The sequence below is a fragment of the Acipenser ruthenus genome, chromosome 7 (genome assembly GCF_902713425.1).
Source record: "Acipenser ruthenus chromosome 7, fAciRut3.2 maternal haplotype, whole genome shotgun sequence".
Lineage (NCBI taxonomy): Eukaryota > Metazoa > Chordata > Actinopteri > Acipenseriformes > Acipenseridae > Acipenser > Acipenser ruthenus.
The window spans coordinates 39,727,880-39,752,495 of NC_081195.1; the positions used below are offsets into that span (position 1 = coordinate 39,727,880).

The 24,616-nt window shown below is 38.7% G+C and overlaps 1 protein-coding gene across 2 annotated transcripts in view; it reads left to right on the forward strand.

The window, feature by feature from the left end:
* Window positions 1-24,616, forward strand: part of LOC117415355 (protein O-mannosyl-transferase TMTC2-like) — a 137,972-nt gene that overhangs the window by 48,550 nt on the left and 64,806 nt on the right. For both annotated transcript variants that reach the window (XM_059026942.1, XM_034025592.3), the window contains exon 2: window positions 9,096-9,666. In XM_059026942.1, the coding sequence (XP_058882925.1) occupies window positions 9,096-9,666 (571 nt within the window). The remainder of the gene's footprint in view (window positions 1-9,095; window positions 9,667-24,616) is intronic.

Consider the following 24,616-nt stretch of genomic DNA (forward strand, 5'->3'; position numbering starts at 1 on the left):
GTGTGGACATCAAAGAATACATTTTGGCAATGGAAAATACTGAGTTCCTGTAGTGGCTTGATCAAGACCTAAATAAATATGTAGGAAATAAAGGATAACACACCTACTGTTAAACTTTCTAAGATAATGCTAATCAATTACATACATATACAGGGGACACAACAATATCTAACACACTGTTTTGTTATGTGAATGTAACCCCTGACATGAATTATTTAATATAAAAGCTGCGTCTTCCACTCAGTTTCAGAAGTGATTGGCGATTGCAACGCCATGCTACAGAGGGGAGCGGCGTATACTCGGGAGGAGAGGGTCCGCTCTGCAGGAACGACAGCTATGCAACCCTGAGACTGCAAGCGGTGCTTGTGAAGGCAATGCCCAGCCAAGGCCGTATGAAGCAGCACGAGTCGTTGTATGAATACCGGCTCATCAGTAGGTTAGTTTAGGGGATAGTGATCCCATGTGATGTATGGCGAGGGTTACGTAGTGTAGCCGGTTCCTGGAGCAGGACGCCTCATTTTATAAGGCTAGCGCTCGCCCTCTGGGGCACCTTTTTATTTGTAGTTTTTGTACTGTGTTTTATTTTGTATTTTTGTACAGCTTGCTGTATGTGTCCTCTGTGCGTTACCATGGCTGGTAACGTCACATGACCACCTTTATTTACTTTCTGTTTTGTGAATAAATCCTGCGCGCCTGTGCCGGCGTTTCAACTCCACCCCCAGTTGTCTCTCTGTATTGCTTAAGCAGCGGTTACCCATACACATGACATGAGACCCTGTCACAAAGATAAAGTGCACTTTACTGTAAGATAAAGAGCAAACCTCAGTGATGTTAGAACTTAGAATAGAAAGTAGGATAGTAGCTTATTGTGTGGTACATATTGAAATGCACTGCCCTATCACTTTTATTTTATTTAAAACATACTTATTCACACAACCCTCTGGCTTCAATCTAGAGGTGTTTCAATTGAATTGGCAGAATGCTGCATGTATTACTCATTGGACTGTGCCTTGGATTACTGGAAACATAAAAAAGAGAAAGAAAATGCTGTTGGATAGTTATTGATCCAGGGGGATGTGATGCTGAAGAAAGCAGACGAGTGCCGTGGGCAAGCTGTTTTTTCATTTGAAGCAGAGATGATGATTACATTTTGGTTTGGACTGAAAATATGGAAACCTGTTTGTCTGTTTCTGGGAATGCTGTGTTAGTTATGGCTTACTGGTACACACCAAAGAATTGTATAAATTAGAAACACTCCTGTTGCGTTGGAAATGATTCTGTATTACAGTATTTGAGGGAAGATGCTTTGTGGGTTGCTTTCATTATGTGGTTCCAGTTATGATGGAAACCTCAATACATCTTATAATGTTGTTTTTAACCACAATTTTAATAAAGAGAAAATTCAGATCAATAATAGTGGTCAGTTGTGATTGGTGGAGTGAGGCCCCATTGAGGTCTAATAAGAAAACGGGATTGTATGATAAATGTATTCTATTGTTTTGGTGAAATTGTTTTTGGGTTAGGTTAATGGGTTTCTCATTCTATGTGTGTCTGTCATCTGTAGTTCCAATTCACAGAAAATATTTTTGATCTGTTTTTGTGCCTTCATATTATTGTAGAAGGATAATGACATAAACTGTTATTAAAAAAGAATTGTAAAACACTGCTGCTGAGTAGTATGGAGCAATGTGGTTTTGATGATACTGCATCTTAAAATTTTAAAGAGCACAAATGGGCAGTTTCGTAAAAATGAAAATTGACACCATGTGCAAAACTCCTAGTAAATAAGTGGTTCTATGAGGCTTTAGATTAGAAGTAGTGTCACCCAAGTTCACCAGTGTCTCAAGTATAAAATATGTTACATTATCATTTTTTAAACAATTTCCTTGTGCCTTACAATAAGTTAGTGAAGTAAATGCCTGGGTAAGGCCAGCTGTTTAACTTATCTCCGTGTTGGTTAGTTTCAAGTTTAGTGAAAAGGAGGCTTTCTTGCGTGGAAACAAAAAATACTGCCACATGTTAGATACACAGGGCTTTGTGAGGGAGCTATTTAATGGTAATCAACAATAGCACCTATGAAATTGATTGTGATTAATGTAACGACAAGCAACAAACTGACAATCTCTAAATCACAAGCACTCTTTTTGATAATGTGAAGGCATCACATTTGATGATTTCTTTTCTCTGGCATATCTGTACATTTGGCAAGTGACTTTACATTACGTATCATCAAACCCAAAGTGCAACTAGAAGCTTAAATGACTTTGCATTGGAGAGCTGCTGGCTCAGGGTTTTCATTGTTTCATTCCCAGCAGAGGTCGGGAGTACAGTAATTGAACAACCTTTTCCTGGGGAATCAGTCAATACCCATCAATGCTTTCTTGTGAATTTCCATAGGCTGCATGTGACATGAATTGTTTGGGTAATCACAAACCACCAGTTCCCTGGATGAGAATATATGAAGTGGAAAACCACAGACTTTTTGCATTTAGATTGCTGTTTCCATTCCTCCCTGTGTTGCTAGTGATTGAAAGTCATTTCAGTCTAGCAGCAGTTTGAGGAGCCCATACAAAATTAGTTGTGGTGTCACAAAAAAGACGGGTCTGGCCAGTGATAAGATGGGACATTCTATTCACATGTGCTTCCTGAGGGCAGAGCTAAGGCACATTAGAGATATTCACACTGTTCTTGCTCATGATGTACCTGTCAATCTTTCAGCGTTGGAAATTTGGCATCTGTCTAAAGACAGCAAACTGAAATGAAAAAATGAACTGCCTTGTAGCACTAAGTTAGTTATTTTCTCTTTTCAATAGACACACTTCAATTTGTGGATGTGATAAATTAAGAATTTATCAAATGTAACATCGGTTATTACTAGACCTTGCATGTTCATCAACGCCTTTTTATTAATGTAGAGTTGCGTTCTCATTCAGTAGCATCTGACAAATACAAGAATAGAATGCGGTTACACATACTGAAAAGGAAATTCTGGCAGTTTTCGACATTATTCCTTTTTTTTTACTGAATACAAGTGCAAATAATGTAATTGTATGTAAAAAAAATAATGTGATATCTGTACAGAAACAGAAACTGATTTTAAACTTAAAACCTTTTTATCGCCATCTACCGCATATCATTACCCCCATCCCTTAGAAAGTCAATTTCACCGTGAAGATGAAGATATTTACCAGGCTGTAAACTGCAACCTGCAGTATGACCCCAACATTTTAAAGGCTGCCCTTTTTAATAAAATTACTTTTCATATTCCCACCTTTCTATTTCCACCTTTCTCTATCAGCAGCAGTTATCCTGTAAATCTGTCTAGAAAATTCTGATGAAGCAATAACACAGCTGCTACAGTGGTTAGGAAAATTTATTTTTTACAGCGTAATCCCACTAAACAGACCTAGTACTTTAAATGCATTTTTTTGCCATGTCTCTCTTTTATTTTAACTATTGACAGTGGATCTGTGAAGGCTTAGAAAATGGTTTTCATGTTAATACCTCAAAGATTTCCCCTCCCACCATATTGTATTACCATTGCAGCTTCTCTCCTAACACATGCCTGCACTTATTCTAACACCTGTTTTCAGTATGCACTCACTGCTTCATATAACTGATTTGATTAAGCAAAGGTTCAGTTGTTTGCTTCCACAGAATTGTATCTTTTTGTGTCACATTGCACTACTAATGATACAAAGTATGATGTATGGCCTCAAAATTGTCGCTTTTGACAGTGACCGTGGTGATTGTGTCCTATAAGAGGATATGACCAAATAATGACGTCTCACTGCACAGCAAACTCTGGGCTCTGGGAAAACTGCATGGTCAGATGAATGAAGTATCTAGTCAATGGCTGCAATAGAGGTAGCATGCTGCGACTGTAGCTGTATTCCAGAAAAAAAAAACTTGACCTTTTTTATTTTGAAAAGGGTTTAAAACAAATTACCAAGTGGGTGTCATTATTTGATAATTAAGGAGGGGCTATGCTAATATTTAGGAGATCACGCATTGTAAGAACGTACTGATAATTAAATGGGAATTTCATCAAAAAGGGTCTTTACAATGGCTGTGTAAGATTTTAGAACGATATTACAGAAAGATTCCAGTTTTACGTACCTAATCGTGCATCCGGATTTACAGCAGATGCAACCGGAGATGCAACAGTGGGATTCAGTGCTATGGTCTTAGGGACCATAAGCTATGTGTTTATTGATTGACCTAAACGAAGAGCTCCGCTCGTTGCTGTGTTTTCAGTTATTTTTCAGTCGCAGTCTGGAGATTATATATAGAGGAGGTTGGGTGGTCCAGTGGTTAAAGAAAAGGGTTTGTAACCAGGAGGTCCCTGGTTCAAATCCCACCTCAGCCACTGACTCATTGTGTGACCCTGAGCAAGTCACTTAACCTCCTTGTGCTCCGTCTTTCGGGTGAGACGTAGTTGTAAGTGACTCTGTAGCTGATGCATAGTTCACACACCCTAGTCTCTGTAAGTCGCCTTGGATAAAGGCGTCTGCTAAAAAAACAAATTATATATATATATATATATATATATACATACAGTGCCGTGAAAAAATTTGCCCCCTGTCTGATTTTCTGCATTTTTCACATTGTATTTGGTCAGATTTTTTTGTGGGTTGTAGTAGTATATAGAAGGAGTCTGAGAGAAAAAATGACACCAAAGTTTGGTGCTTCTTTCATTTGTTTGGTGTGTAAGGTAATCAAACATGCAATCTTCAGGTGTGAAAAAGGTATTGCCCCCTCTAGTTAACTCAACCCAATTAAAGGGAAAATCAGGGTCAGCTGTTTGAGTACTTTGGTTAACAACCAGGCCTTATTTGGGCAAGCCATGCCCAATATAAATTGGACTAACTTTGGCCCTTACCATCAGAGTGAAGTTGTCAGCACACAGGTTCTAGAGGGACATACGAAATTCCTGAAGACCTCCGGGAAAAAACGTTGTTGATGCCTATCAGTCTGGAAAGGGTTACAAAGCCATTTCTAAGGCTCTGGGGCTCCACCGAACAACAGTCAGAGCCATATTGTCCAAATGGAGAAAGTTTGAGATAGTAGTGAATCTTCCCAGGAGTGGCCGTCCTGCCAAAATCTCTCAAAGAGCAAGGCGTAAAATCGTTCAGGAAGTCACAAAGAACCCTAGAACAACATCCAGGGATCTGCAGGCCTCTCTCACCTCGGCTAAGGTCAGTGTTCATGACTCCACCATCAGAAAGACACTGGACAAAAATGGGATTCATGGCAGAGTAGCAAGGCGGAAACCATTGCTCACTAAGAAGAACATGAATGCTCGTCTCAAGTTTTCCAAAAAGCACCTGAATGATCCTCAAGAGTTCTGGAACAATGTTCTATGGACAGATGAGTCAAAAGTGGAACTTTTTGGCTGACATGGGCCTCGTTATGTCTGGCGAAAACCAAACACTGCATTCCACAATAAGAACCTCATACCAACGGTCAAGCATGGTGGTGGTATTGTCATGGTTTGGGGATGCTTTGCTGCAAATACTTTTTCACGGCACTGTCTGTCTGTTCTCGACGGATATTTATTAGCCATATAGCTTAATTATTAACCACATGACTCAAGCAAAATAATCTTGGTAGTTAAAAGCTGGTTAACCACCAGTATCCCTTGTTCTGAAAACACACAGCTGTTCCTCAAACATTCAATCAAGCACTGCCATAATTACAGACAATGCTGAAAGTGGCTAACTCTACCCATTACTCTACATTCATTTTACCATACATGTACAAAATTAAAAATAGATCTAGGTAGTTATTTAAGTTTAGAAGCTTTTGAAACTAAGTTTTACTTACTTGTAAAGTAGCATTTTTCAAGCTGTTTATTTCTTTTTCTTCAAGTGAACATACCACTGCCTTAAACAGTGGTTGAGAGTAGAACGTAACAGAGAAAGAAAGAGAATGGGTAGACATGGATGCTAGTTACTGTGCATTGCCCATATTTTAACAAACCATTTTCTTAATATTTACGCTACAGGAACATCTAACAATTTTATGTTTTCTCTTATATAGTGTTACACACTTAACCTAAAGTAAGTCGCCCTGGGTAAGTTAATAAGATAATAATAATAATAATAATAATAATAATAATAATAATAATATTTTCAGAGCAGAAACACCGTACTTACATTGAAAATTAAACTTTTTTCTTATTTTTTTCAAAAAGAGCACATATAGCCTACATAAACATGAAAAACTGTGATAAAAAACTTTACTTTAAACAGGTGTAGAAAGCTGTATGCACATATAAAATTATAAAACATAAATAACTAGTTATAAAAATAGCATAAAACTAAAATATAACATAACTTATGCAACGTGAAAGTGCTTTGAGTGAAACAAAGTTCAAAGGCTGTCTGTGTCTGTTCAGAGTTCTATTACAGGTTTCTAAGTACAATCTACAGAGAAAACATGCTTTTCAACTGTACAAGTGTATTTGCCACAGACTTGCCTTTTCACAAAGGCTGCAGACATCGAAAGTTCTGTTTTTATTGCATTTAGAAACCTGGCATTGTCTTTTATTCCGTGTGCCAGTGGGGGCAGCGCTGGCTGAAGGTAGAAGGGCTTTTGCCAGCCGGCTTTCGTGTCTCTTATCAAAATGTTTCTGCCATAGCTCCAGGGCTAGCTGCAAAATGAAGTCCCTTCGAGTGACTGTGTTGCCGGTGCACTCCTTGTACAAAACCAAAGCGTTGATGGCTGCCAGGTCCAAAACATTATAAAAAACAGCCACAGGCCACCTGCGAGTACCACCTTTGACAGAATACAGCCGTGCCATTTGATCCAGTATATCCACACCATACTTTGTTGCGTTGTAAAATGCAACAGGCTCTGGCTTTTGTTTAGCATCAGTTCCGATGGTCACTGATCTGTGCAGAGCTTAGAATATGCACTTTTTTTATATATTTTTGCACCGACATCACACTCAGGGTGGCACAGTCTTTCTGCCTGACAAATGTAGTGTAAATAATAATAATATATGATGTGTAGAATGACTTTCATCAGTGTTTCAAGCACTCAACAAGATTATAATACGTTATTTCACAATTACGTTGATTTTATTACAAAGTCCAGACTAAATTGTCAGCTATATTGTATTGATTTCAATATGCCGCATAAACTGCGGGTCTGGCGGTTGAAGAAGCAAGTGCTTATAACACATTCATTTTTACGATTCTGCAGCTGAAACACCATATGGGTATTTAATTCAAATATTTAGTAACACTTAAGAACGGACATGCATGAGATATTCACATACACGAAGATATTTAAATTTGAATTGCAAAAGCCGTTCAAAAAGCGGCTATAGCGGTGTAGTGGTCAAGGCTCAGCCGTTACCATAAACACGGTCTGAAGGGAAACGTAAGCTCTGACTAGCACTTGCGCAGATGTATAATTTGCAGTGAGTCGTTTGTTAATTAAAGTTGTGAGCATGAGGGGATGTATGCAGCTGACGGTGACAAAATAATGATGTGCTGATTTTGCCACTGTCGGCTGGAATGAGAGTCAAAAGACAGTAAGCATTAGCTGTTTATTCCTTTTGGGAAAAGTATGGCTTGTTTGCTTATATTTTGTATTATTGTAGAATTTGGATAATTCTATTTTTTATTTCAAGTGGTGCACACTTTGCACTGGAGCAAATGCTGTTTTGGTTTTGAATGAATGTAAGTGAATGAATCTGCTTTGCTTAGTGTTTAAATACTGAGAAACCCCAAGCTTGTTGTATACTGGAGCCCTGCTTCAGTGCAATGGGATTGAAATACAGTTCCTATCGTTTTTTTAATGGGTAGATTGCTGTATGTGCAATTATTATGACAGCCCTGCAATAGTAGAGCGGTGTAATATATATATATATATATATATATATATATATATATATATATATTTTATTTTATCATATGGTATTTTTATAGAGGGCATGGGCAGTTTTTACTGGTAATAGACAGTTAATTAAAGACTGGGGAACTGTACGTTACCGTTACTTCCACTAATGAGAAATGATGGTAACTAAATTATTCTTCGGTGCGAGGTCTATTTATGTCAAAATGTTAAAAAAAAAAAGGTGGATAATGTTTAATAAAAAATATGTACGTAGTTAAAACATGATGTATACTATACTATTATAGATCTATTTGAGTTGTTTTATTAATGTGTATCTATAATAAAACAAAATAAAATGAAATTTGTGAAAAATAGAAAGTTGTGAAAAATAAAACAGAAAATGATTAAAAAAAAAATAATAATAATAATTTCACGGGCCTCTAGGCATAATGTTCTAAGAGATAATAACATAAGACTTGCTCTAGTTAGTTGTTGCATGTGAATGAACAAATATGAACTGACACATTTGTTTTTTTTAATTGCTCCGATTTTGAGGTCCAGGCAGCTCAGCCATATGAAATCAGTACACATAGGATCATATAGTGTAGGAATAACAGAAACCCCTTTATCCATTGGCTAGAATCCAAACAAAACTACAGTTCAAGAGAAAAAGTTAATCACACTGACAGGACATTGATGACTACGTTCTATAATGGGAGTAACATGAATTTACAATGAAAATGCTTCAGCAAAGAGAAGGGAAACTTGGTCTTACATGTCTATAGCTCAGTGCCTGCATGCCTCTAGGGTATTGCTGTCCTGATAAAGGGTCAAACAGAACAGAAGCAGTTTGCAGTGATGAAAAGAATCATGAAGCACTCTTGTACTCCTGACATTATAGATTACTCTTGTTGAAATAAACACTGGATGTTCATGGTTTTGAAAAGTAATTAGTTTAGATTAGACTCTGTCTTGTATTTCTTTCAGCTTAGCAAGCCCTAAAATACAATTAATTAAGTAATTTGTTTCTCAATCTCCATCAATTAAGATGGATGTCTAGGCAAGTGGCTCCAGTGTTCAGCACAACATTTGCCACAGTGATTGAAATAGCTACAGTAATAGATATTTAAAATAATATTTTCATAGTTTGACTTCTTGAGTGATTTATTAAAGATTTGGTTCCTGGGAATTGTTGTCATGCAAGGCAACTCATTTATGTGTCTTTTCCTTTTTGTTTTGTTTTTTAGCCGTGCTATCAAAACCAATCAGGACTTGCTACCGGAAACTCCCTGGACACACATTTTCTACAATGACTTTTGGGGGACCCTGCTTACCCACAGTGGCAGCCACAAGTCCTACCGCCCACTCTGCACTCTCTCCTTCCGCCTTAACCACGCCCTGGGGGGCCTGGACCCCTGGGGCTACCACCTTGTCAACATTCTGCTGCACTGCAGTGTCACCGGCCTCTTCACCCGCCTCTCACGGCTCCTTCTCGGGGGCGGCTACTGGACCCTGGTGGCGGGGCTGCTCTTTGCCTCACACCCTGTGCATACAGAAGCTGTGGCAGGGATTGTGGGCAGGGCGGATGTTGGTGCTGCCCTCTTCTTCCTGCTTTCTCTGCTTTGCTACATGCGATACTGCTCCCTGAGAGGGCACTCTGCCCACTGCTGGCCCTGGTTGCTGGGTAGCTTTGCCTGTGCGGCCTGCAGCATGCTGTGGAAAGAACAAGGGGTGACTGTTTTGGCTGTCTCAGCAGTTTATGATGTCTTTGTGTTCCACAGGTTCAAATTTCATCAAGTCATCTTGCTTATTTTTAAGGTAAGCAGTTTTACTTTCCCTGTTTTAATCTTGTCTGCTCTTGGATGTTTTGAATAAATCTACCCATCAGTGGTTATTATAGGTGCTTTGTTGATTAGGAAGTTGAAGGATCAGTCCATTACCTGGCTTAACTGGACCAGGAATTGCAATGCTGAAATAAATGTTTTAGAGCATCATTCTTCAAATTATTGTTATTTATTTCTTAGCAGACATCCTTATCCAGGGTGACTTACAATTGTTACAAGATATCACATTATTTTTTTTTACATACAATTACCCATTTATACAGTTGGTTTTTACTGGAGCAATCTAGGTAAAGTACCTTGCTCAAGGGTACAGCAGCAGTGTCCTCCACCTGGGATTGAACCCACAACCCTCCGGTCAAGAGTTCAAAGCCCTAATCACTACTCCACACTGCTGCTCATCATCTGTGAAGGTTAAGTAAAAATAAAAAGCAAGCAAGTAAAAAGTTCTCATTTAAAAACCTTAGTCACCTGCATTCAAAAACTTGAGACTGAACCTTAGCAGGGTGTGTTTAAGATGACAATGATGTAAGTTTTTGATTCTTAATTCCTGGGGAGGCAGGCATGCTGGTCAGGCCAGGGAAGGATGCTGACAGGAAGTGTGTTTTTGGAGAGTGCAGTTCTGTGTCCATTAAAAGATGACGTGTCTATATCAAGGGAAGGTATTTAATGCAAGGGGGTATCTTTGAAGTAAGTGTTACATTTTATTTTTGCACTTCTATTTTAGATTACACGGTACACAGGAATACATAAGTACTACTACTAAATACTACTACTTAAATACACAGTAGTAGGCTTACACTGGTGTATGTCGAATTATGTCGAATATGCCAGTACTGGACACTGGGACTTATTTCATCTGCTTTTCATCCAACACGCTTGCATTCTGTTCATTCACACTAGAGCAACGTTTCTCAAATGTGTTTCATTCAGCACAGTTCATGCTGCTTACATCCTGTTTCCTGATGCTGCTTCGCTGTCTCTTAGCTGCTGTTGGCCACCATTAAAGTCAGTATAATCACTGCATGTTGATTGGCTGAGCTTTCATTCTGATTAGATTTCATTTTGGCATGCATCACAAATCTCTGCCCATTTCGCTTTGTGTCAGTGCTCATTGGTTGATCAACAAGAGAAGACTGTGTGAGGTGTGAAAACAGCGGCATGAAGTAATTATTATTTTCTTAAGTTCGGAGAAACTAGCTGAATATTTGAACGACCATTGCTGCACATAAATTTGAAGGCAAACATTCACGTTAGTGTCCGCCATAAATTACACAGTTGATAAATATTAGAAATAATTATCACAACGTGCTTTGTCCTGCACCAATTTATAAAATGGAAAGTGATGTGTGGGACAGTAGGGATTAACATAAATAAACAGGATCAACAAAGCAAAGTGCTGCTTCAGATTTGGCAAGCGAGTCAGAATCGGGATACAGATGCAGGTGTGCTTTTACGCTTTCCAAACACTGGCCCAACCTGCTAGTTAAATGATCAAAGTTTTGTTTTGTTTTGATCCTAGTATTTTCTGTTATGAGGACTGTAAATGTACAATGCCCCCCTTTTTTACAATTTATTTAAGTTAAATCTGAGTTTGCACTTGCGTGTAAAGGCATACGTAAACCACAGTAATGATATTACTTTATGAAAATGTGTAATTTGTCACTTTGTTATTGTGTAGGAACTACAATGCCAAGGATTAAAAACAAAACAAAACAAAAAAACCCTGATGTCTACTTTTATACTGTTTCTGCCTGAAGTATACTAAACTTTTTTCTGGAATAGATCATTGTATAATTCATCTACTCGGAAACACAACAGAGAAGCACACAGAATATATTGTAGGATAAGTAATCTGTAAAAAAAATATATCCAATAACTGGGATATATGTTATAATCAAAGGTTATCAATGTAGCATGGCCAGGTCCTGTTGTAGGTGAGCACCCAGGGTCTGGAAAGTACAGGGAGGATTTCAGAGAATACAATGGAGATGGAAATGGCCAAGTCATTTTTTTTTTAAGAGTTGTGCCTGGTACATTAAATAATAGAGGAGTATTTCAGCCCATATTGCGCATTGTTTGACTTTTTTAGGATATCTTCTTTTTTAGGATGTCTTGAAACAAGACTCCTGATCTACAGCAATTTCTGCACAGTGTAATATTTCTTAATGCATGTGTGACAGGCTGACTGAGGTAAGGAGACTCAAAGTCAGGATGTGCAGGGAAAATAAGACTTTTAATTAAACAAAATACACAAAACAAAAGGCACGATGGCCAACCAAAAAGACAAACACAAAAACAGGCATTAAACAAACTATACCAAAAAAACCACTCACTCACTCACCTCACCTCACTCACTCACTCACTCACTCACTCACTCACTCACTCACTCACTCACTCACTCACTCACTCACTCACTCACTCACTCACTCACTCACTCACTCACTCACTCTCACAAACACCAACTAACATACCCAACCACTCCCTTTTATACAGGTGCCGGGGCTAATTGGGCATTTTGCACCTCATTAGCCCAGGCACATTCCACACATTCCTCACACAAACTCACTCACTGAACCACACCCCAAACTCACTCATATCCACTCTAAACAATACAAAAAACACAAAACCACCACAAAATAGGCTGCACCCCATCACAGCATGTCATTTAAGGTTTAACTTAAGTGTTATATTACAATGCATGACTAATTGATACATGCAGAGGGTACAAAGCTTTCAGTATTTTCATCTTCTTTGTTTATGATGAATTGGTTATATTTTATCAATTATTTAAGGCTGGTCATGTGTTTTAGACTTATGAGGGGGAAAAGCAGATCCCTTATTGGTTGATCACATCCCCTTCAGGAAAACCTTAGACTCTTAAACATCTCATAAACCCTGTATGTCGTCTTGGATAAAGGTGTCAGACAAATGAACAAATAATAATTCGAGTAGTATGTTTCATAGTATAAGCAAGCCCACTGTACGCAAGTGAGTGAGGCAACATAAAGTCATTTGACTGACGGTTTACTTGGCACTGTCTGGTCAGCAGAGAACACCTTGAAGGTCCTGACAGCACGCCACTGACGTAAACATACCTACAGACCTAATGCCTCTTCCAGGACTGAACCATTGAATTCTGGTCATGGTAGTTTTCTGTAGGAACGTGTTATACGGGCAAGTGTGACATCATTAAAAGGCCCCACGCCGGTGCTTCCGAGTGGCGCATCCAGTAAAGGTTCTCCGCCTGGCGTGCAGGATGTGCCCTATAGCCTGGAGATCGCAAGTTTAAATCCAGGCTATGTCATTGCTGACCGTTACCGGGGGTTCCTAGGGGGTGGTACACAATTGGCCTAGCGCTGCCCTGGAAGGCTGTCTTTTGAAGCGACCGAGTTAAAGGCACAAAACAAAACTTATAGAGCCGAGTCCTATCATGTGACTGAACCGTTGACTTCGGTAAATTTGTGTCTAGGAACATCTGATCCAGACACATGATACTTCTTTGGAAAGTCCCAAGCCTTCAAACCAGGCCTCAACCAGAAGGCTGGCTATTATGGTGCCTGAGACAAATGCACGAAAAGGGCAGTGTGTAAAAGAAAGTTATATTTGATGTGAGGGGGGAGATTTAGACACTCAGACTAACTCCATATCATAAACTATTATTCCCCCTTTTATTGTATGCATTCAGTCCAACCCACTAATCTCCAAAATGGGGACTTGTAATACAGGCATTCACTTTAAACCCCCATATGGCTTATAGATGATGCAGCATCAGGCCAGGCTTTACCCAACATGATTTTGTTTTCTTTTTTGCCAGATCAGCAGTTTGTCTCTATTTACGTCCCATCCCACCATTCACTGACAGTTTTCTGGCCAGCTCTTGCTTGTTTTTGGCATGCTACCAGCCCCTCAGGCTCTGTACCACATCCAAAGTTTCCACTTCCTGTGGTAACTTATATGATTATGATCACTTTGAGGGTAACTGCTACCTATGTGAGAGTGTAATTTGGCTATATTTATCTTTCTGCCTGAAAGTATTTTTATATAAGCCCATGGGGAGGAATCTCATTGTGCTTAGCATTGTGCGAAGACCCCCATTTAAGAAAGACAATACATTTGAATAGTTCATTCCTGATTTAAAAAACAAACAAACTGTTAATAAAAGGTTTCTGTGTTCCCTAAGTAGAAAAGAACAGACTGACAGTTAGTGCATAAGGGTCCACGATTTGAATGAGGACCCTAAAAACTGAAAGACAGTAATACCCTTTGTTGTAAAAGAAGGTGAAAGTAAAGTCATTGTATTTGATCGGTTGACTTTGTCAATGTCAACCTTTGTAGCACTAGCCCTGAGTCTAAAAACACCTTTGGGGACAGCACCTAGTTGAAAATGCTTTTAGAGATCGGCTCCACTGCCATGACAGTTAGTTTTCTTTCTAAGGATGATTAACCTTCTGGTTGCTGCTGGCCAGCAATTGGTGAGCAGATGCTGTGGATCACCCTGCAGCTGGGAGTGATGGCAGTTGTTATTAATGAACCTGTGTTTGTGGAAACCTACCATAGTTAAGATAATGCTAGTATTATTGTAATGCAGACTTGTAGGACTCAAGTCCAGGACTCGGACTCCAGTCTGACTCCAGTCGGACTCGAGTCACGGCCGCAAAAGACTCAGACTCGACCTTTTGTGACTCAGACTCGAACATATTACTTGAGATATTAACCCTTTGCGGTCCTATGTCGGACCCTGTCCGACATCATCAAAAAGACGTAAAAAACAGGTCTCTAGTCGTTTTTTCTCCGGAAAAAGCCGAGAAAACCATTCAATTATTATTATTATTATTTATTTCTTAGCAGACGCCCTTATCCAGGGTGACTTACAATTGTTACAAGATATCACATTATACATTATTTCACATTATAAAGATATCACATTATTTTACATACAATTACCCATTTATACAGTTGGGTTTTTACTGGAGCAATCTAGGTAAAGTACCTTGCTCAAGGGTACAACAGCTGTGTCCCCCACTGGGGATTGAACCCACAACCCTCCGGTCAAGAGTCCAGAGCCCTAACCACTACTCCTCAATGGCCGAGTGAGACCTATAGGAGCCAAGAGGATCAAATAACGTTCAAAGTGGTTCTCTGTTACAAACACATTATCACCTGATTTATGTTGGCCAATCAAAGTCTGATTATTGTGGCAATTGCTGGGTGTAGTAACTAGCTTGATCAAAAACTAAATTGACATACACAAAAATGTAATAGTTTTAGTGGATGAGGAATGGGGAGAAAATGTAAATCAGTTTATGAATATTAAAAAACTCTGAATGTTTTGAACTATTCAAAAAATAAAAATAGCAGAAGTGGGTCAGGTGAGCATTGCAAATACTGCTGCATTGAGGTACATGTTCACACTGACAGAATTAAAGAACATACTGAAAAATAAGCAACACATTAAACTAAAACAAGAAAGTGAACTGAGAGACCAGCAAACCATTTATGCAGCTTTTACACACGCTTTAATAAAAAGAGAGCGCAGAATGATTGTGTTAGTGAATTTGTCAGAGCGCTGTGCTTTGCTGGACAGCCACTGTTTATTGCAGACAGGTATGTATTGGTGACTTTGTGCGACAGTACTGTCTGTAGTAAAACACTGCCTAACGCCAACAATCTTAATCGTAAATATTTGACAGAAAATGGTGATGCTGTAGTTGGTAAACTTATGGAACGCATTGATGGAAATGTCCAGTGTGATTTTTGACGCGTCTCCCGATGGCCTGCACCGTCCAGTTCTGTCAATTTTCTTTTCTTTTTATGATTTCAAGGCGAATAAATCTGGCTTGTTTTGTGCTGATGTCATGTTCATACCTTCTGTAGATAATATTTCTGTAAGCACAGCGATTGCCCAAACGTTCACAAACTACCAGCTAACTTGGGAAAATGTGGGTTCGACTTGCACAGATTCTGCTTCATACATGCCAGGGACATTATTATTATTATTATTATTATTATTATTATTATTATTATTATTATTATTATTATTATTATTTTATTTCTTAGCAGACGCCCTTATCCAGGGTGACTTACAATTGTTACAAGATATCACATTATACATTATTTCACATTCTACAGATATCACATTATTATTATTATTATTATTATTATTATTATTATTATTATTATTATTATTTTTTTATTTTTATATACATATTTGTACAGTTGGGTTTTTACTGGAGCAATCTAGGTAAAGTACCTTGCTCAAGGGTAGAGCAGCAGTGTCCCCCACCCGGGATTGAACCCACGACCCTCCAGTCAAGAGTTCAGAGCCCTAACCACTACTCCACACTGCTTTTTGCTTTATGTGTAGAATATGTGGATCAGCTACAGCAAAGTATGACAAATCTTTTGTTTTAGATGGATTCCGGGACTGGAAAGTTGCATTAGAGAGCAGAAGAGGACTAGCAAAGCATACAGCAGTCAGCAACATGCAGAAAATGTTTGAAAATGGCAACTTTTTTAACATTAGAAATGGCTATAGATCAACAGCTATCAGCACAACTGGCTCAGCAACTAGAATTAAGAACAAAAGAGCCGGAGAATAGGCATACATCAGTAATAAGACTGGCCATGATGAATCCAAGGATTCAAGTAACAAAGGGATGTTTAGGGAGATAGCCACATTAGTTGCACACTATGACCCAGTGCTTAAGGAACACCTAGATTCAGCACAGTGGAACCCTAAGGGTATTCCAAACTACCTCTCAGCGCAAAGTCAGAATGAGATGATTATGTGTGTTGCCAGGTGAGGAATAAAATCATTGATGAAGTGAAGCAGGTTGTATACTTTTCAGTTTGCTTAGACACAACTCCTGATTCTGCCAGGCAAGATCCGTTGTCAGTTGAAATACGGTAAGTTACCAAAGAAGCAGAAATACAGGCATCCCTGATTTATGTAGTTCACGCAAAAATTACAAACAGTGCTAGTTTGGCAAATTATCTTTGAGACTCTGGCGCACCATGGAGTCAACATCTGCAATGTAAGGGGCCAAGGATACAAAGGTTGTGCAGCTATGTCATGTGCATACAGAGGTGTTCAGGCAGGAATCTGCAAGTCTTGTGATAAAGCATGTACACATTTTATAGTTAATTCTACCAAGAGACATGGCCTGTTTCTTGCAGTACAGAAACAGTTTTTGAAAGACAGTGGCTCCCACTATACCAAAACTCTGAAACCAATGAGCACAACAAGATGGTCAAGCAGAATTGATAATTTCAAAGCTTTGTTTTCCACAATTTAATCAGCTGTACAGACACTACCAAAAATTGGGATTGGTAGTGCATTTGGAGACACATCTGGTAAAGCTCTAGCACTCAGCAAAGCTATTGACTTTGATTTGTGTTTTTATCTGATAGCATTCGGTAGAATTCTTTCAGTGACAGGAGTGGTGTCCAGATATCTTCAGGCCTGTGATATGGTGTCACAAAGACGGCCGGAGTGGGTGGCGTCAGACCAGAGCCAGGAAGTAACACACAGAGACTTGGGGTTTTGGTGAGGCTGAGCGTGTGATCGCGCTCAGCATTTAATAATTAACAGACAGAACAGAAAATAAAAGGGTTGAACACAAAACACAGGACACGGCACTTGAGGCCAAAATAAAAGGACAAACAAAACGTACTAACACACAAACGGTGGATGCACAGACAAACAAACAAACACGGTGAGTGAAAACACTATTTTTACGTTACGTTATTTTACTTTATTTCTCCTCCGCCTCTCTCCCGTTCTCCACTCACCGAACACCCAACCCCGAGTGAATGCTACGTGTCTCTATATATACTGTTGTGCTGGGATTCAATTACTAATTAATTATTCACTTGAATCCCAGCACGTGAATTAATTCTGTGCAACCCCGTGCTTACATATTACATTTAACCAGCACGTGAAGTGATTTGTGCTCTCCTCGTGCCTAAATACAAATCTACACTTTTTAAATACACGTGAAACACAGACCCGTTTATATCCCGTGTACCAATCTATACACCAACATTTAACACACGCACGCAACATACAACACATAACACACAAATACACACAGGGGCGGGGCGCATTGCCACATATGGACATCAGTACAGCAGCAGAAATGATTGAGGACTGCAAATCTAAATTTAAGATCAGAAGAAACATTTCAGGAGTTGTGGACTGAAACTGAACAGCTTGCTTCAAAAATAGAAGTAGAGTTTCAGGAGGAACGGAGAACAAGAAAAGTGTTCAAAAGACTGGCTCACATGTGGCAAACTGAAACTGTACTTAGTTCAAAGGATACAATTCTCATCAAATTCTATTTTGCAACTCTAGATCTCTGCATTAAAAGCATCACTAAGAGGTTTAGCACTGAAGCATTGCCTCTACTAAAACACATAAATAGTCTAACACATAGTCATAAAAATCTGCAAACTGAGGCAGCTTACTATATAGGAGATGTAGATCCACAGATGGCAAAGTAGGAATATAAACTTCTCATCCACAGACGTGAGAGAGAGTCACATCCGCCTACGACAATGAAAGACATCTTTCTCTTTCTGAGCAAGAGTAACATGCTAGATGCATACACCCATATTGCAAAGCTATACTAGCTAGTTCTGACACCTCTGGTAACAGTAACAAGAGAAGCTATTCAGCTCTAAAGTTTGTGAAAAAAATCATCTAAGAACAACCAATGACACAACATCACTTGAATGACCTAATGCTAATTGCAGTTGAAGCAGAGAGAAGTCAGCAACCTGGAGCGTGTTGCACGAAATTCACGAAATACCCACCATTGATAACAAAAGTACTTGCTTTTATGACTGTTCTCCCCCCCAACAATTTTAGCTGCATGACGACCCTGCCCTAGAGTTATTTTTGTTTATTTCAATAATGGAGAAAAAATAACAGTTGGCTGCCCACAGAGTTGTCTTTCTCTTTTCATTTGGCATGAATCTGGATTTACCCAACGTGAGGTATGCTTTAGGGAGATTTTTCTAGTTTTAACTAGGGCCACTTTGTCAAAGACCCTTAACAGAAGGTTATTATGAGTGTCTACTACCTCATCCGTTGACTGCGAGTTCATACCTGTAGGCGGTATTACTCTTAGCATATGAGAGTTCTGGTGCAGTTGAATAACACCGTGTAATTTTTTTTTTTTTTTTGGTTCCTGGGTAGTAAGTGTTATTTCCTAATTGCTTATGCATCAAAAGTATAGAAAATGGCAATTATTCCCCACAAACTTTGCTTTTGTGACCAGGACAGTGATATTTTGAAATTTACCTATTTTCCAGAACATTCCAGGTAGATTCAGTGCTGAGTAAACTTGGAGTAACTTCTAGAACTTTCCAGTAATATAAATAGTAGTATAAATACAGGGGCCTTAAGCCCACCAGTTCAGTTTAGTTCCAGCTGCCTAAGTGGATACATATCTGCATTTTTCTGAGATGGCATCAAGAGGCTGCAATGGTGGCATTCCTGATGGGTCTCCAAGGTGGTTTTACCAAGTTTCCCTGCTGTCTTTGCCTTTGGGACAGCAGGGACACCAAGGCGCACTACCACAGGCGGGACTGGCCACAGCGGACCGAGTTCTCTGTGGGGAGGAACAACGTCAAGTGGGAGCCACTGGTGGACCCCCGGAAGGTGCTGATGCCACCACTGCACATCAAATTGGGCCTTATGAAACAATTTGTCAGAGCTCTAGATAAGGAGTCGGCAGCCTTCAAGTACCTTCAAGACTTCTTCCCTAAGCTGTCTGAGGCAAAGGTCAAAGCCGGTGTCTTCGTCGGACCACAGATAAAGAAGATCCTGGAGTGCAATGAATTCCCCAAGAAGCTCACTAGTAAGGAGAAAGCGGCTTGGAACAGCTTTGTCGCAGTGGTTCGGGGCTTCCTGGGCAATCACAAGGCCGAAAACTATGTGGAGCTGGTTGAGACTCTGGTGAAGAACTACGGCACAATGGGCTGTAGGATGTCCCTCAAAGTCCATATCCTTGATGCTCATCTTGATAAATTCAAGGAGAACATGGGAGCGTACTCGGAGGAGCAAGGCGAGCGCTTCCACCAGGATATACTGGACTTTGAACGCAGCTACCAAGGACAGTATAACGAGAAGATGATGGGAGACTACATTTGGGGGCTGATTCGTGAAAGTGATTTACAGTATAATGGTAAATCTCGAAAAACTACTCACTTCTAAATCTTTTGTAGTCATTTTGTATTACTTTAGTAGAAATGTTAATTTGGATTCATATGTTGTTTTTTTCTGACTTTGTGTGAACGAAAAGACACAAATTCGCCCGTTTTCTTATTGGAAATAGGTAAATTTCAAAATATCAATGTCCTGGTCACAAAAGCAAAGTTTGTGGGGAATAATAGCCATTTTCTATACTTTTGAGGCATAAGCAATTAGGAAATAACACTTACTACCCAGGAACAAAAATTGTGTTACATAGTGTAATCAATTAGTCAGTGAACACCTAGCCGCCTGCTGCACATGAATTTCAATTAGGCAGGAGGGAATTCTAACCTCACAGCCCTGCGATATTTAACACAAACTTTATTTTTCAAAACTTCAAAACATGTGCTGTGCCCCAGCCCTGCCACAATGGCCTGTTCATTTTGACATCCAGCTGAACTTCTTAAAAATGTCTGTCACTCATGAGTTTCCTGAAGACGTTTTATTTGTGAATGGACCAGACCTATACAGCTACATACTGACTTCTGATACTCTTACCTGTTTCCTGCTTTTTTGAGATTATCATATCCTGGAAAAATGTGTGTGTAAGAGCAAAACACTCTAACCCAGTGGTTACTAACTCTGGCCCTCGAGGTCCGTCCTAGTACAGGACTTTGTTCCAATCAAGTCCTAAATTAGTTAATTTACACTTACAGCCTTTTTAATTAACTCATTTAAAACCTGGTTGGACAACATATCTGTACTGGAAATGGATCTTGACGACCAGAGTTGGGAACCACTGCTCTGTCCCTAACCTTAAACCTAAACTAGACACCTGAGCCAGGACAATATATATATATATATATATATATATATATATATTTTCTCAATTTATGAGGCAGCTGGTGTTTCTAGAAGCGGAAGCTTATGAATGATCTAATAGTCTTGCCCTGTTATATTTCTGAGAGCAGCTATAAATGTGCCCCCAGCTACTGCCAGTTAATGTGCATATATTGTCCAGCATTTTAAATGGTTTAATATATTGTAAATGCCAGGGACTTAAAAGTCAGCACAAAAAAGAAACCAACTTTTTAGTTGTCATAAATGCATACATTAAAGCTAATCTACAAATATATATGAGTAATAATGAGTAAAATCCAGATAATATTGTAATAAGGTGGAGGATATGGGTCTTACTGGCATACTCACCTCCTGCTAAACTCTCACAGAATGTTTTAATCATATACAAGGTTGCTGAAATGCTTATAAATCTACACATTATAATTTCAGACAATTTATTCTGAGGTAAAAACATTCATTTTATGGTCCATTTCTGTGTTGTTCAGCTAAAGCTAATTTCAAAAACAGATTCTATTAACACACCTATCTTGGCAGGCATGGTATTGGGTTAACATACAAGCTGGAGTCGAATGCTGTTTTATAATTTTCTATAAAATGGCTATTCCTGTTTGAGTATTTGGCTATTATATACTTTTTCCAAAACATTAACAAAGGAAAAAAAAAACACATTGTGAACATCAGTTATCTAAAATATTAGGCAACTAAAGCCAAACCTTAAACCAGTGAAACTAATTGTAATTGTAAAATATTACTGCCCACAAACATCATGAGAAACTGCAAAAAAAAAAAAAAAAAAAATAAGACCAATGACATCACCACAACCGCCATACTGGAACTGCACAATGTTTTTGGGTTGGTTTATTTCTCCCACACCAGTTTAGTGGAGTACAATTCAACATTGTTTGCCTGATATATGTTTGCCCATTGTTTTACTTATTAACATCAGGGCTGAATAAACAGAAATATGGATATTGTTTGGCCTTTGACAGGGTTAGTGTTTTAAGAACAGGGCTCTACAAAACATTTTCACATTGAGGGAAAAAACTGAAGGTCCCAGTGAAAATGATGGCGGACCCAATAAAGTACAAAGTCTTAATGTTAGGGTACACAAATCTTTTTTCTTTTTCTTCATTTATTAAAGTTTTGACCATTTTTTAACAGTAAGAAACACACACTAAAAAGCTACAAACATAAATGTTTTTTTCTGTCAAAAAGAATGAAGAACAAAAAGCCATAGCAACAGAATCCACAAAAGCAAAATTTCATAAAGATCAAAGTTCAACGAACCATTCTACTTAACCAGCCCCCCTCGCGCTACTATTAAAGGAGACCAAATGCCAGAAGTTCCGATTTTATCAGGTTTTTAAATTCCTCAATCATAATTCATGTTTTAGTCTCATTTATATTTTTCTACCAAGTTCCCCAAACTAACTAACTTGCTTATTCAATATTGCAAACTATGCATGCTGTGCTCACCATGCCAGAACACTAAACTAGGAAAGTGGTAGGTGAAGTCCTGCTTTTGTTACATTTCTTAAAACTGCATCAACATAAATAATTTCAAACCTAACTCGAGGGAGCTCATTTTTTAAACATATTTAATACAATCAGCTAGTAGCAAGGAGATTTAAATGGCTGCATTTATTTATTTGAAGAAATTAACAGATAGACAATTGAATGGGGTACTGAAATAAAATAATAGCACATAGCTAACTGGACTATTGGCTATAGCCATGGCTATTTAATGAGCAGTTTGGTTTTGATGACTTTATGACCGTCAAGGCTTCACAGCTACAGTATAGCTACAGTACTTAACCTCCTTGTGCTCCGTTTTTCGGGTGAGACGTAATTGTAAGTGACTCTGCAGCTGATGCATAGTTCACACACCCTAGTCTCTGTAAGTCGCCTTGGATGAAGGCGTCTGCTAAATAAACAAATAATAATAATAATTGTGGTGCATGATGGTGTATCTGTAAAGTTTAGGGCTGCGCCTAATTTGATATTTTGAAAATGTGTAGCTGCCAAGATTAAGCAAATATCTCAAATGTGGTACATTCACTCAACATAGGGTATGGAGCCTAAAAATGCTTTCAAGGTTATAGTCACAAGATAGAATGTTGCTTATTTGGGTGTTTCCTAAACGATTCCAGGTACTGTAAAACGACCCAGTTTTCTGTAGTTATGTTTGATTACAATTAATTAAATCTGGAGCAGACAGATTTGTAATCGTCAGCAGCATGAGTTGTGGAGCCTGTATGGAGATCTGACATGTCCTTGCTCTGTGATATGTTACTGTAAAGCCCTACTGTACCCAGGTGTACTCTAGTTGTCTGAGAATAGCTCCTGTCATCAAGTAATAAACACATACGTTCAGGTGGCTGGATACTTGCGCTTAACATCTGCTTGTTAGTACATTTTGAGACAGCTTTATACTGCAGCTAATGTGTTTTTAAGCAAACTTTTCCACTAACTGCTAAAGAAGATGCATGCAAATGGTTTATTTGATAAAATAAGGCCAAAACCATGAAATTGCTACCAGTGCCCTTTTTGACAAAAATAGTTTTAATTGGCACTTTGGTGGCAATTTTACAAGTCAGTGGTGGTGTTTTCATTTTATTTTGTTGGGAAGAGTTGATATGGGCTAGTCTTTACAGTTTTATCGTGCTGTAACAATGCATTTGGACTTAATTCAACAAAGACAAACAAATGAACTGTGTGCACATCATTGCCAGCTCAATCTTTTAATTTAATAAATGTCAGTGTTTCAGGGAATTCATTAAATAAAATAGTCTGCTAGCAAGAGTGGCCTATAGGGAAAGCCACATAATTATAAAAACTGTCTATTCAGGATTTTTAAATCTGAACGTTATTTTTTTAAAACATTCAATTACTTTAAATTACAGATAAAGCAGCCACATTCCCAATTACAATGGTGTTTCCAATAGTGATTGACAGATACAGAAATGACTACATTCTGGAGGAATATGCTATTTTACTTCGCTCACAGTGGGTTCTGTTAACACAGTCAGATATAGTGCCTGGTCGGTGGGGGACAGTAATTGGATTTCAGGGGTAATAAATATACAGAGAGTGAGAGCCCACACCAGTCTTGGATATCTGCACATTCCTTCCAGTGTTGGTGGATCTTCTTCCTGCAGTACTCACAGTAGTACCGCTCCACCAGTTCTTTTCCCTGATCCACCTTCTCCACTTCCAAAACACACACAACAACAACAAAAAATAAATGCTCTTCAAAAAGATTCATCCGCAGTACTTATCCTGGCCTGAGTGATGGTGGCACTGTTATCCCACAACTAACACCATATGTGAACAGGCTGGCTCATTGGTAATATCAGGCCAGGAAGTAGACAGACACAGACAGCACTGAGGTAATGAATGTGCTGGTGCGCAGATTTAATAATAAATGAAAAGTTTAAACAAAACAGAACAATTATACAAAATAAGCGGCACGATGGCCAAAACAAACAGACAACACAGACAAAAACAAAAACAAGTATGGTGCAATTGATTTCTCCTCTTGACTCTCTTATCCTTACTACTCATGTCTCGTTCCACCTCTGAACACCCACCCCGTTCAGCCAAAGCTGCTTGTTTTTATATTGTGGCCGAAGGATTAACTGGCAATCAATTACCTAGTTTATCCCCCGACCACTCTCGGCACAGGGTTTCTCATATGCATGGTCAACAGCCAGTTTGTCAATAATCACTCGCTATTGACCATGCATTCTCATGATGTTATCAGGCTGTCAAACAATAATAACAATAAAACAGTGTGTTTTAACTAAACACAACACAGTACATTTAAATAATAATAATACAAATACAAAATAACACAAAACATGAA